Genomic DNA, 14667 nt, shown 5'->3' on the forward strand with positions numbered 1-14667 from the left:
AGAAAAGTTTCGAAATAAGTTTTTATTTAAAACTCATAACATTATTAATGAACTAAAACAAGAAAATAACTTGGCCTATTGATTAATGGGAATAAGAGATAAAATAATTTTGTGAACAAATTTCATCTACAGTTTTATATCATAAATAGTAAAAGTGCGGGCTTTTAAATAATGAAATCAAATAATCGAGTTGCTTTGTCAAAACCATAAATCATTATGTTAATAAATTTATCAAAGGCGCTCCATGCTTTTACATGCATGGCCTTGCAAAAATTTTTGTCTTTTTATTATGAACGCTCCTTGCGCTCATGCGATAAAAAATTCGATTCAACAGCAAAATCGCAAAATATTTAAAAACAGCATATCTTTAGAATTTCCTATAGACAGTCTCGCGCGCTGTGGATAATTTTTTTTTCCCCGGTACAGTGTTACCACTATTCTCTTTAAATCGTTGAGTTTTAAATAAAAAATTCGTTAAAGTTTTGAAAAATGGGAAATAAATAATAAAACAAATCCGAAGTTCAAAATTCGTTGTTCCAGGTGCCCATGTTCCATGTTCAGGGGGAGGACTATGTTATTCAAAATTTGATGGCTCTAGGTACTCTTGTTTTTTTTTTTTTTGAGATACGAGAAACATTTATACATTCATGCAGATTCTTCGTTATTTAATTTCCTGAAATATAATACAGGTCGATAATGTTTGGTGGCAACAATTTTGGAAAAAAAAAATAATGTTTCGGCTTGGTTTGGTTTATTTGATTAAGGCAACGCACTCGAGGGCTATCTGGGGAAATGCTTTTGTGGAGACGTTCTTAGGGAAATTTTCTCGTATACACGTTACACATGGAGAAAATTATGAAAATACCCAAGCAGCCAGCACGTTTGCGTGATTCGGATCTCATTACACATGTTTTAGAAAGCATACAAAAGTGCAACTGCGATAAACTAAGCGATTACGGTCGACCTTCTTTGCCTGTATCTCACACTTAAGGGTAATTTATTTATTCGCACAAATTCTTAACAGCCATTTACGGTATTAAAACAATAATCTGAAGAACTTAACTACAGTATCATAGTTGTCTTGTAGGAAATTGATGCGTGATTATTATGTCTAAATTTGAGTTCAATACTTTTTCAGTTGGGGATACAAACCCCGTGCTGGCCTTCCTATATTTCAGTTCTTTTGTGGAGTATAATATTCTTATTACCCAAGAAAGTTTAGTTAAAGAATTAAAAAAAATTCGTTAATGTTTCAGTAAAATCCAAACTGCTGTTGAGTTATTATACTCCGCTATTCAGAATCAGAAACAGATTTCGAAAATTTATTATGTTCCAATATAACGCCAATGATGACTTATTTAATTAAAAGAATACGTAATTACTGCCCTTTCTGTTATGCTAAATAAACTGTGGGGGGAGTTCAGTGATTATATTATTAAATACACAAATATTTTGCGATTTTGCAGTTTAGCGCAAACTGACCTTGAAGAGTTTTTCATTTTTCCTTATCGCTTTCGTCATTCCTCGCAATGAGACCGATGAGCCGACTGCCATCCGCAGCGTAATGTTGTGCAATCCGTCCGTTAGTATATAAACCCCTGACTGCAGTTTGAATTTACTTAAATGTATTGTTGTCGTGATAACGTAACTAATATGGAAGCCACGGAATTTATGTTTGGGCCTCTTATGGCCAGTTTCCTGATAGGAGCTGCTGTCATATTTTTAATATACAGGTACGTAAACCAATATATTATATTTGAAATGAAATGATAAAATTTCTTGTTTATCGTTGAATGAATGGAGTAATTAGGTAATACATGTAAGCGCACGATAAAAAGGAAGTAAAAAGCAATTTTTATACTTTTCTATTACTTTTAAGGTATTAGCTTAGAAGAAATCTAATTTAAAATGCCTCGGTCAACGTTGAAAGCGGAGGGCGTAACCTGAGTTTTGATAACTGGGTATACTGCTGAACACCAAATTTAAAAAAAATGTATTGATGATTATAAGTTAGAATTACATGTATTCGAAAGTAGCCAATAATATTTGCGTATTAATATATACTTAATTATTGCACTGCATGTAAAAAATGAAATGTATACAAAAGAAATTAAAAGTTCATCAGATTTTAATCTAAAATGCTGATACGAAAATTTTTTCAGATAACATTTGCAAACGGTTTGTATCATAGAGTCATAATTCAATTTTTCCTGATTGATGCATATCACACAATAATTTATTTCCAAGTATAATCAGTAAAAAGACAAATCTGAAAGCCTTCAGATTCTATACTACGCCCCCAAAAAGGTCTTTTTTTTTTTTTTTTTTTTTTTTTTTTTTCATTTACAGACGCATACACGTTTCGAGAGCATTTGAGCTAACGTCACATTGTGCTGAACATATTTAAAAGCAGCATATCGTTAAAATTTCAGATTGACAGTCTCGCGCGCTGGAGATAAAAATGTTTTTATTCCCTACAGTGTTGCCAGTGCTCGCTCTGAAACTGTTGAGTTTGTTTTAACGAAGTAAGAAACTGACAGTAAAATAAATTCGAATTTCCAAATTTGGGCTTCCAGGTGCCCATATTCGCCAACAATTTAAAAGTTGTTTTAAGTACTACTAAGCTTAACGAAGTAGCCATTTGTTTACATCTGAAACTTTTAGTAGAATAGTGAAAAATCAGTTTTTTCGCTTTCAGTGTCTTTTTGCAGAGTGGTACCAAAAGTAAATTTTTAATTTTGTGCACCGAAAAATCTGCCTTCTTGCCGCTGGCCGAATTCCCTGTTTTTGCGTAGAAACTCTAATTTTAATTTTAAATTTTTTTGGGGGGGTCTGTTTTATGTTTTTTTGTACTTTACACTATCAGAACTACTATTTCTTCTAAATGCCTTTGCTAACGTAACTGGAGTCCTCAGTAGGAACAGGGAGTTTACTTCAAACTATGTTCGTGCAAGTGTAGAAGATACGACACAAATGGAAAGGGTTTAATTACCCTTTATTTCTCACAGTTTGCAGTCGTTCCCGCGCTTCGGGACCAGTACTTATGGTCTGAAACGTAAAAATAAGAACTAAAACTAAATTAAATAAAAACTAGACTTAGATACTTTGCAAAGAATAGTAACGCGAAGATTGGCCTTTTTAAACTTTACGTATGTAGTGAGCACAATGCGTTAAAGTACAATACGTCTTCAAGTATCAAAGAGAATTAAGTTCTGGCCTCAAAGGCAGACTAGAACCGGGTGAAAAGCGCGCCCGAGGTAAGGTAGCGAGAAGTCTCTCTCTCTAACTCTCTTGGCTAAAAGCCACAACTTAAATACTTAACAGTTTGCAAGCTCAATTTGCATAACCAAACCTGTTCGCGTTTATTCTGGCCGTAAATGGAAAATAAAAGAGGATAGTAAAGTTTTAAAATGAAACAAACTTTAGTAAAACTTAAAATATTTACAACACTTTTTAATGAAGATGTTTTGAGTTTTTATGTATTTTTGCCTTGCCGCGAAATGAGAACTGAATTAATTGAATTAGAAATATATCTCTAATGAAATTTTAGGAAATCAATTTAAATTAAATGCAGGAAAAAAATGTGTATACTTTAATAGGTCGTACAAGGAAGTAATATCAGATTATTTTTTTGACCGAACGTATACTTATCGCGTATTTGTTAAGAATAGTCGAACCAATCAGTTACACAGTCGTCTTATCATCGAGAATATTATACAGAGTACACCACTACGGATGGTTTGATATTACGCTCGCGAGAAGTCCTAAGAACACAGAAATAATCCTTACAAGGGGATTCAAACCCTTATCTTGCCATTCTGGCTACTAGTCAGCCTCCATTAACCGCTATACAATCCATAAGATGATGAAACAATTTTTTTTTTTGTTTATTTTTTGTTTAGAGGGAAAAAATAACGTATTGATATCTCAGTAAGATAAAAAAATATTTTTCTTCGCACTGAGATAAATGTGCATTTTTATTTTGGCTTCTCATCCACTTAAACACCAGCTGAATATAGCCCATAAAATTAAAACCACTTAAACTGAGCCCATAAAATATAGCCCATAAAAATTTCTTTTTATGTTAACATTTTTACAAAGCGGATTTTCTTTCTCAACTGCTGAAGCCTTTTCCACACATTTTGGTCTTCGCATGGAAATGCAGTCGTTTGTTCTGTTTCTAGTATGATACCAGTTTTACTAACTCCTAAATACAATATAGCACTAATATTTTATCTTAACAGTATTCTCCATTAATATCGCAGTTCAGGTGTACGACGGAATTTGTCTAATTTGAAACGCAAGTGCACTCTGGCTAGAATTAGGATTTCACTCAAAAAATTGAGAAGTATCGGAACAGGATACCAGGTTAATTCAAGTCTTGATTCCAGCGAAGTTCTTCATGTCTTAAAATAGATACTAATAACAAACTGAACTTAGTAATTTCATAATTAAGAAAATAATCATGGCAAAAGAAAGCGTTTCTTTAATATCATAAACTATTAATTAACTAGTTTTCTTGTAGTATGTTATAAGTTATTGCTCCCTCTTTCTTAGCATGTCTTCGTAGTGTAGTGGTCTGCACGCTGGACGCGTATTCCAGAGGTCCGTGGTTCGATTCTCGGCGAAGGCGTTGCTCATTTTTCATTTCTCCTGCTTCCCCCCCAAAAAAAACCTAATGTCTCTACAGTGGCGCTTGAATTAAAAGAGTAGTGGATGATAATTCTCCACACCCAGGATTTAGCGATTGGGTCCCCTGAAAACCCCAGTCACCCTTTAAAAGGGGGAGTATATAAGGTATTCCTCCCTTTTTCTTACCATGCCACAGTAGTGTATCGGTTTGCACGCTGGGTGCGTAGTCTATAGGTCCGTGGTTCGATTCCCGGCGAGGGCGTTGCTCATTTTTCATCACTCTTGCTTAAAAAATAACCTAATGTCTCTAGAATGAATTTTGAGTATGCCTGTTATTTTCATCTTAATATTTGCTGCACATGCCCTTTAAGTTTTATCGTTTTAAAATATTTTTTATTTCTCAGAGCGCGATCAAAATCCAAATCAATTGAATTAAGTCCTTTAAAAGCCCCTTTGTTTTATCTTCAATTATGCTTCTAAGTTCTAAAAAAAAAGATGCTTCACTTAGCATTACAGATTTAATGCATTATCGGGCGGGATTTTCAAAGCCTAGAAATAAGAATAAACATCTATACAATAAGCCAACTTTAATTAAACTATTTTAAACAAAACTAAACAACTTTAAATTTAAGCGTAATATTCTTTCGAATTTAAGTGTAAGGCTTTCGAATACGCACAACGAAATCTTTCTTAGAAAATAAATCCGAGTTATAAAGCTTGCTGTTGCATTTCAGATCATTCATCATAAGCAGTAGGAAATGATAGATGTCAGTCATCGACATCGAGGTGTCCTTCAAAAACGTCACAAACGAAAATATCGCGTCGTCGTGCAAAATATTGTGTTGAAAATTAAAGAACATATAAATCATCCTAATGCCACCCTCACTTTGCTTTAGTAAGAAATTAACGATACTTTCAAAAAGAATAAATGAAATAGGATTTCCGATATAAGAATGAAATAAGGGATAAAGTAATATAATATCTATTTAAATTTTCATTTTCCACATATTTTTATTGGACAACGCTGCTGTTGTTAATGGGTTTCACTAATAGGTTAAAAGGCCATTAAGATAAATTTTAACAGGATGATACTAATACTTATTTTCTGTACCTTCCATCATCTCAAACTCTTGATTGCTTGCCAGCCCTAATACCTCATCATCTCTACAATCATTTATGAACTTTCCAATGCCTTTGCTGTCTTCTCAGTTATCGAAGATATAACTTCTTCCTACATATAAGCTATGGCAATAAATTTCGGCGAACGACATCGTAAGATGCGTCCCGCGGTCCATAAAAAAACTTTCTACAAAGTCCATGATGCGTACGCATGATAGTGGAGAAACGACGAAATGTGGAAAACCACATGACATATCCCTTACGTATTTGATCATGTTTGAGGGTGAAATATTAGTTAGCTTTATGGATTTTTGTTAGTAACACTCCAATATTAAAAGGTGTAGCAGTGGCTGTAAAATGGAGCAGCGAGCTAATTTAAAGTTCTGTTTCAAGCTTGGTAAATGCGCAAAAGAACGCCAGGACACGATAAAACAAGATTACGGTGACACAGCTGTATTTTTCAAGCGCATCTAGAGGTTTAAATGTGTTCAAACCGGACGAGGATCCATTGAAAACCCTGCTCGATGTGATAGGTCTGCAGATTCTCGTAGTAGGAAAACATTGAAAAAGTGAATGAGATGTTAGCTAGAAAGAGCAGCAATGAAAGTTAACACTTACAAGGATATTCTGGCAAGTTTATTGTAAAAGATCCGTTGTGTACGTGCAGAAAAAGCCGAGGCAGGCTGTTTGTTCTTTCTCCATGATAACGCCTGGTCACATTTGGTCTTCGTCGTGAAAGACTTTATGTACTGTGGAAGAGCTATGCTCTCGAGTTGTAGCAGCAGTACTAGCTGATCTTGCTTCAGTAGACATCTTTCTGTTCTCGAAACTTGGAACGAGCCTTAACATCAGAACGGCTTTTGGATATTCCGGACATTAAAAGTACATGACGAGTTCATGCGATCTCAAAAGAAGATTTCAGAAACTGTAACGCCATTAGAATTCTTTTGAAACAGGAGACATGAAAAATGTGCAATGCCCTCGCCGGGACTCGAACCCTGGACCTGTCAAATACGCTTTGAATATGCTTCCAATTATATCACGAAGGCATGTGAAAAGGAGGAAGAAAATATCTTATGTGCTGTCTTATCAAAAGTGCATGGCAAACGACGAGCATTACTTCAAAAGAATGTAAAACGTTTTCGATTATTTAGATAAAAATTTTTTTTTATGAACTGATTCACAATGCTTTATTGTCATATCATGTACATTCCAGCTTTTCATAAGCTGCTCATTTATTGTTATCATTTTATGTTTTCTATATATTATTACTATTATTTTAAGTTTTTCATGTTATTTGGCATATTTTAGACATGTCACATGAGGATGAGAAATTTTTCTCGAAGGACAGCACGCGTCAAGCAGTTTTCTTTGAAAAGATATACACACCAACTTGGCACTTCGGCCAGAACACCTACTTTGAGACCATTTCGACTATTATAAAAATTTTCGAAATTTAAAATAATCTCTCTCTTTCGTTAGTTATTTCAATAAATATAAAAGAAATGTAAATATAAAATTTTAATATCTTTTTGATGACAATAATTGCTTTTAAAAACAAGAATATTGTTATGAGAAATAAAAACAACACATTTAATTTAACTGTGGCAGATAGGCAACGTTGGCAACACTATATCTTCCTGTAGAAGACCATTTGACATGTGTTGTCCTGAAACAGATAATATCCTCACAAAATCGATACATTAAAAATACTATCTACTCACACCTTAAACTGACTTTGCTTACTTCTGTCTTGTAGGTACTCAACTAGCAGGCAATCCTACTGGAAGAATAAAGGTGTACCACATGTAAAACCTTTCTTTCTATTGGGCTCGGTTTTAGAAAACATATCACAGGTATGTTGAAATATATAAAAATGTTAATATTTCGAATGTTCTATATTGGTTTGATTCAGCTGATTATGGCAAAGCACACAAGGGCTATCTGCTTAACAGGAGGGATGCCTTCGTGGAGAACTTTTTAGGGAAAAGTGGCTCTATACACGTTAAACACGAAGAAAACCACGAAAATGCATACGTAGCCCATCCGTTCACCTGGAATCGAACCCAGGTCGGAACTACCTATGCTCAGTGATGTTACCACTCGACCGCTATGGGCCTGAAATTTCTGTAAATTTCATTATTATTATTATCAGTCATAGTTAATACAGAAAATACTGCGACTGAGAAACTGTATTCTGTTTCTGCTGTATTTGAACGTGATTATTCTTATTTGTCGCAGTCCACCGGTTACTTGAAGCTGCAATCCACTGGTTATTTATTCATCTTTTAGTTCGGTTGTTGGGAAGAGAAACTGACCTTTGTATGTATAACATAAATATGAGCTAATATTTCTTTATAATGTTTCTCAACGGATTATCCCCTCGAAGCAAGTACCCTCTCAAGTGTTTTTACCGTGGTAATTTAACCTAGCATTCATATCCCCATTTTTGTAAATTAGAGTGTTTTAGATTTCTATTTTTATTTCTTTGCTTGAAATATTATCACGAGAAATGGATTGTCTTTTATATTGGTATTTTTCACTGGCCGCCTTAATAAGTGGCCATTGAAAATAATTGAATAAAATGGCCACCTCTTTTGGCCTTAAGCGTGGCCAATGCTGAAAATATGCAAGTGCCCGCCATTGGAGGCAAGAGCCCTGTCTGTCTGCCCGCCATTGGATATTAAAAAAGATATTTTTGTTTTTCTATTGACGAGGCACTAGTCGCCAAATATGGTAATCTTTTTAATGTCGCATCATGAATAGTTGTGCAGTGGTGTTATTGCAAATAAGTGAGAAGAATGAACATCAGTCCAAGAAGTTTGTCATCTAAATTTTCAGTTGCTTAATCGGATGAATTAAAAACTGCCGGATATGAACATCGCAAATTCCACAAATACAGTATTATTGATTCTGATACAGAAAACTATGCGCAAAAAAATGCCGAAATAAACATCAGCAACGCAGTGGTCCCCTAAATTCCTACCTCATCGAATTCATGTGATGGCAATTGCATCAAAAAACATGAATGTTTTCGGCAATGTTAAATGAAGTCGCAAAAACAAAGCAGGCTGTTCCTACAGACTTTGTTATTTTTCATATAATATAAAAGTAGCATCTAAAAGTTCTGCTTTTCAAATTATTTCTGAACTCGAGTAAAGTTCACATTATCCCTAAATTTATCCCTAAGAGTAACTTCAAATTATCCCTAAAGGTAAAGTTCAAACTATCCCCAAAAGTTTCAAATTACTCCTTCTTCCAAATTCTTAAAATAATCAACTTTTTGAACTGTCCCAGTTTTTAGAGAAAATATAGAGTGTCGGTAATCTCTTGAAATAATTTCTTCTCTACGTTTGCTTTAATTTACAAATAATATTAAAAATGTAAAAAACTGAAATACCATTGAATCATATTTTGTCAAATTACGAATATTCTGAAAAACATTAACCTCAAGATTCAAAAGATTTAAATAATTTTATATATTGATACAATAAATTTGATTTGCATTTCAATTAAGTAGTATAAAATATATAGTATAAAATATAGACTAGTATAAAATATACGTTTTATTCTCAGCCACGCCCATATGATACTAATACAAGCAAATTAACAGGATGGTATAAAAACCTAGTTTGATCCAATTTTTAGTGATTGTTAAATCTTTCATTTCAACTCTATTGGCCTCCATCAAAAGGTTATTCCCTGAATTTGTCTCAGTTCTGACATTCTTTGATATTTATTGTCTCTTTTCAGCCTCTTCATGACACAGAATTGAACAGATACAAGAAGTACGGTGCCATTTACGGGTAAGTTTAATTTTATTACCGTTTCTAATTTTTAAAAATCCATATATGGTTGTATGGCTCAGAACGGAGCACAGATGATGCGAGCAGAGAGAATATAGATATATTATACATACATATATCGAGAGAACCTATTCTTAGCTATCTTCTTAAAAGTAAAACACATGAAAAAATGTTAATTTCTATTCGACATAAAAATTTCAATTCAATAAATTGATAATATTTATTTGAAATTTTTTGTACCTGCTGAATCAAGACGCATTTAGAAACTCGTTTTTGAAGCAACAGGCGTAACCGAGCTTTCTTTCATTATGAAATCTCAACATATAATAAAAAAAAAAAAAAAAAGTCGTCTGTCTGTGTGTCTTTCGTTCGTGCTGCGCGTAAACTAATAGACTCAGGGCTATGAATTTTGATACATACGTGTATCTAGACAAGAGCCAGTGCACCTCGAAGCGATTTTTTTCAAAATTCGAATAAGATTTTTTTTAAATTTTATCTTTTTTTGATGAAATCGCATCATTTTAAATAGTTTCATATTTTTAGAAATGTAATTTTGGCAACAGTTTTCCAGTCAATGCTTACTATACTGGAGTGCTGACTGTTGAAAATCAGCACTGCTGCCACTTGGAAAAATGAGGGTGATAATTCGGTGCAGTTTTTAAATTTAATGTTTCTCTTAGATGCTGGACGTTTGTTGAGAGAAGGCAACGGGAAGTTGGTTAATTTATTTATTAGGATAATTAATATTTGTAGTAAGGGATATTGCTTATTTCATTATAATTTTTATATGTAATTCATTTTTATTGAAATTTGTATCTTTTTTTTTTTGTTTTGTTTTGTTTTGTTTTGATAAAATTGTTCTGCAGAGTAAAATTCTGCAGTTTTTAAATTTAATGTTTGGTGTTCCCTTTAAGAAATTATCCGGTACATCTAAAAGCCAGACGAAGGCTGGCAGCGTAGCGGATAGTATAACATATATCTTTGGCCGCTACAGAGTATGCAAAGCACAATTTGTAGTAATATAAGCCGTCCAATCAGGATAGCGGTTAGTGATTCTGACTGCCGTACCGTAGGGCCCAGGTGCTAATGCCAAAAAAGGCATGGGTGCTTGTAAATGTGTAATGTCTGCGCGGCATGGAGGCACTATAAATGTGCGGCGAGCGGACAGTCCACTGGAGAGGTTGATAGTAGGGGAAGAGGATGAGAGACCTTCCTTTCCGTCTCTTGTGGTGCTTGTGGTCAAAATTGGGGAGCAGAACTGATCTAGTCGGGCTGTCACCTATTATTGTGCTGAAGGCTTTTGTCAACGACAGGAGCATATGACTCCTTGCAACGATATATCGCAGGCTTGCGCTGACCTTTGCCAGACAGGTGAGATCGGTAACAACTATAGTAACATAGAATGCAATTATTTGCTTTAAACGCAACTTGCCATGACAAATATGCAATATTTTTCACAATGTAATTATATCTCTATTAACAAAATATACATAAAAGAGCAAGTTTTTAAAAAATCACAAGATTCGAAATAGCTTTTTTTCATGTATAAGACACTTTACAGCAGCCGCAGAGAAACGTTTTTGGATGCAAGTCAATGGACAACTTAAAAAAAAAAAAAAAAAAAAAAAAAAAAAAATTATGTGCATTAAGAAGACTGTTTTGGGTGAGTTCTATTTTCAGTTTAGAATAAATAGTCTTGAGAAAATAATTACAATACGCTTTAAATATAAATATTAAAATTCTATTTATTATAGTAAAAGCAAGTAATAACGGAATGAACTTTACTTTTCTCTTCGATATCAATGGCTTCCCCGATGCTGAATTTGTGACGGCAATTTAATCAAGTCTGGCTTATAGTTAGTCGTCTTAAACCGCATATAATCATCTGAATTTTCGGTAGTTAAGCTGGACCTGTTCTTATATAAAATAAATTTCATGTGTGAAAATATTTGCTCGCATTTATTGTTGAATCGGATACGAGCAAAATTCAAAGTAAAAATGCATGTTCGTCACTGAAACTTTGTAATCAAACAAAAATGTTTTGGTTAATATTTATATTCTGTTTATTTTTATGTATTCTTCAAATGATTGTTTCATATTAAGGTTCCTAAATGTATTTTTAGTCCAAAGGGGCTTTGTCCCTGAAGGACTATTGTTTTCATTTTGCGATTTTGCGCTGAAAACTTTTACAAGGCTGTATCACTTTTTAAATCGTTGCCACCAAATACTATCGCCCTGTATTATAATTGAAGAAATTAAATAATGCAGAATCTGCATAAATGTATGCATGTTTCTTTCATTGTGATAAAATAACGGTACATAGAGTCATCGAATTTTGAATGACGTAATCCTACTGCGAATATGGCCATCTAAAAGCCCAAATTTGAAATATGGTATTTATTTTATTATCGATTTCATATTTTGTAAATTTTAACGAATTTTTGATTAACAAACTCACCGATTTCAAAGCGAGCAATGTCAACTCTCAAGAGGGTAAAAAAAAAATAAAAAAAACTTTTTATCTCTAGCGCGCGGAACTGTGTATGGAAAATTCTAAAGATAGGCTCATTTTAAAATTATTCCGCAACATTGCTGTTGAACTGAATTTTATAATTTCAGTGCAAAGAACATGATATTTAATAAGTAAAGGAAACACACAAAACGTTAAAAAAAGTCCCTTTGGACGTAATTTAAAATCTGAAACCTTCCAGATTTTTTTTCATGTAGTACACTTTATTTTCGAAACTCAAGTATTATGAAATGAATTAAATTATGAAATGGAAATTATGAAATACGTCGCTGTATGTCCCGGTGTTCATAGATTGCTAAGACCTGCTATAGAGTTTTATAGTCTTTTAAAGCTTGAAACAAAAAGTTGTCTGCATGTCAACATTAAAAGGTTTTGTTATTTTTGCTGTCCTGTTTTTTACTTATCAAAGTTGCACTTTTTCTTATCTTTGGAAATTAGTTGTGAGATAAGAGAAGATACGATATTTTAAAAGACAATGGGAATTTTTTGATTAAAAGTAAAAGATAAAATACATATAAGTCACATCTGCGCTTATTTATTCTTTGGAAAAAATGTTCCGCAGATTTAACCCTGGCTTTCTATTCATATCTCAAAAGATTTATTTTTTAGATTTTGATTAACAGTAATGTTTTTGAGAAAACATGAACCTTTACGCATTATTAGAAAAACCTTGCCCTTTTAGTATTGCAGAATTAGTAAGAAACGTGCGGAGATAAGCCTTTAAGGCCTTTTTTTTTTTAATCATTATTATGTTGAAAAATGCAGTTACCTTAAAATATAGCGCAAAGTAAAGCGTAAAAGGCTGAAAATCGAATTCCACTTGAGGATAGGTAAATTTCGTCCCAAAGACCTAATCCCTTTACAGTCTTACAGGTAAATGCGTTCTTTTCGATCAGGCTTCTTTCTTATTATAATAAATTAATACTCAAAAGCCTCTTTCTTATTATAATAAGAACGAGGCTTTTGAATAATAACAATGCAAAGAATCACTCAACGACAAGAGAACAAATGCAAGAAATTAGAATTAGAGTGTTAGAGACATTAAATATTCTAAGTAGGGATTTTGAATTTGATAGGAAATGGAAAATTTTCAAGAACTGTCAATTAAACAAAAATTGATGTGATAGGAAAAGGAAAACAACTTCTTCGAAATTTTTTTAGCCCAAAGGGGCGTTAGGCCAGAAGGGCTATGAGTCTCAAAACGGCATTTTCCGTTGAATCACAGAAAGCTTTATATCACTTTTCAAATTTTTCCCACCAAATATTATTGCCCTGTATTATATTTAAAGAAATTAAATAATTAAGAATAGGCATGAATGCATGTAGGTTTCTCGCATTGTGAAAAAACAGTACGAGCCATCAAATTTTGAATAGTCCTTCACCCGAATATGGGCACCTGGAAGCCCGAATTTTGAGTTTCGAATATGTTTTAATCTCTATTTAATATTTTGTAAAAGTTTAACGAAATTTTGTTTAAAAATCTCAACGAATTTTTGATTAACAAACTCAAGGATTTCAAAGCGAGCCATGGCAATACTCTAGGTGTGGGAAAACCTTTTTATCTCCAACGCGCGGGACTGTGCATCGGAAATTCTGAAGATATGCTCATTTTAAAATTATTTTGCGACATTGCTCTTAAACTGAATTTTATGGTTTAAGTGCAAAGAACATGATATTTAATAAAAAATAATAAATAAATTATACTTAATAAACGCACAAAACATTAAAAAAACGCGCCTTTAGACGTAATTTAAAATTTGAAACCCTTCAGATTTTTTTCCTTATTGATTCATCTCATAAATTAATTTTATAACAAGAAAAGTGCAAATATAAGCCGTTATATGTTAAGTGCATGTTATGCATTAAGTTCTTTTTTTTTTTTTTTTTTTTTTCTTGAGTACATAAAATAAAAGAACTTACATATTATCTTGTCGACTATAAAAGTCGAAAAATGAACGATGGTCGGATATCCTGCCAAAGTCGGGGCAATTCGTTTCTGTGAAATTCTGAAGAAACTGGTACTTAATAAACAATCAGTATTTGATACAACTCGTTTTTTAGCTTTGGAAAAAAAAAGCTTTCACATTCTTCACATTAATCCTCATTAATTAATCTTACAGTGCTACAAAGCGAACATAATACCTCTCTGACATTTAACCTAACATTTTTTTGAAATAGTGGCATGATAGTTTGGTATACAGTCTCAAGAATAAACACTCATCTTAAATTTGACATGTGTTCGGTATCTAGGTTGTCTATTTGACAGCAGTGTTTTATATGATTATAATTATACTAGAAAGCCTGCTGTTTTAGATATTATAAATTGTAATTAAAATGATTTGCACAAAGGTGTCTGCTAATTCAAACTAAATTACCCAGGGCAGGCGGCGAAGACGCCCCTTTGTTTCCTGCCCCACGGGGTTTCCCCCTTCTACTTGCTTAATTTCTTAAAGTAGAGTGCAATGAAGGAAACCACTGGCAGTACATTTCTTAAAAGCCACCGCTAGCTCAGAAAATAAAGGTGATTTAAATAATAAAATGTTAATTCACATGTCAAAGATCTCTTTGTACACAACATTT

General features: G+C 33.1%; 1 protein-coding gene across 1 annotated transcript in view; it reads left to right on the forward strand.

Moving 5' to 3' along the window:
- Positions 1 to 1577: 1577 nt before the first annotated feature.
- LOC118189134 (cytochrome P450 3A8-like) overlaps positions 1578 to 14667 on the forward strand; it is a 118517-nt gene continuing 105427 nt past the window's right edge. Inside the window, exons 1-3 of the mRNA XM_035359682.2 lie at positions 1578 to 1733; positions 7511 to 7607; positions 9505 to 9557. Coding sequence (XP_035215573.2) covers positions 1624 to 1733; positions 7511 to 7607; positions 9505 to 9557 — 260 coding nt within the window. The 5' untranslated portion in view covers positions 1578 to 1623. The remainder of the gene's footprint in view (positions 1734 to 7510; positions 7608 to 9504; positions 9558 to 14667) is intronic.

The sequence above is a fragment of the Stegodyphus dumicola genome, chromosome 2, assembly GCF_044657685.1.
Source record: "Stegodyphus dumicola isolate Sdum_Otavi_A_Nest chromosome 2, ASM4465768v1".
Taxonomy (NCBI): domain Eukaryota; kingdom Metazoa; phylum Arthropoda; class Arachnida; order Araneae; family Eresidae; genus Stegodyphus; species Stegodyphus dumicola.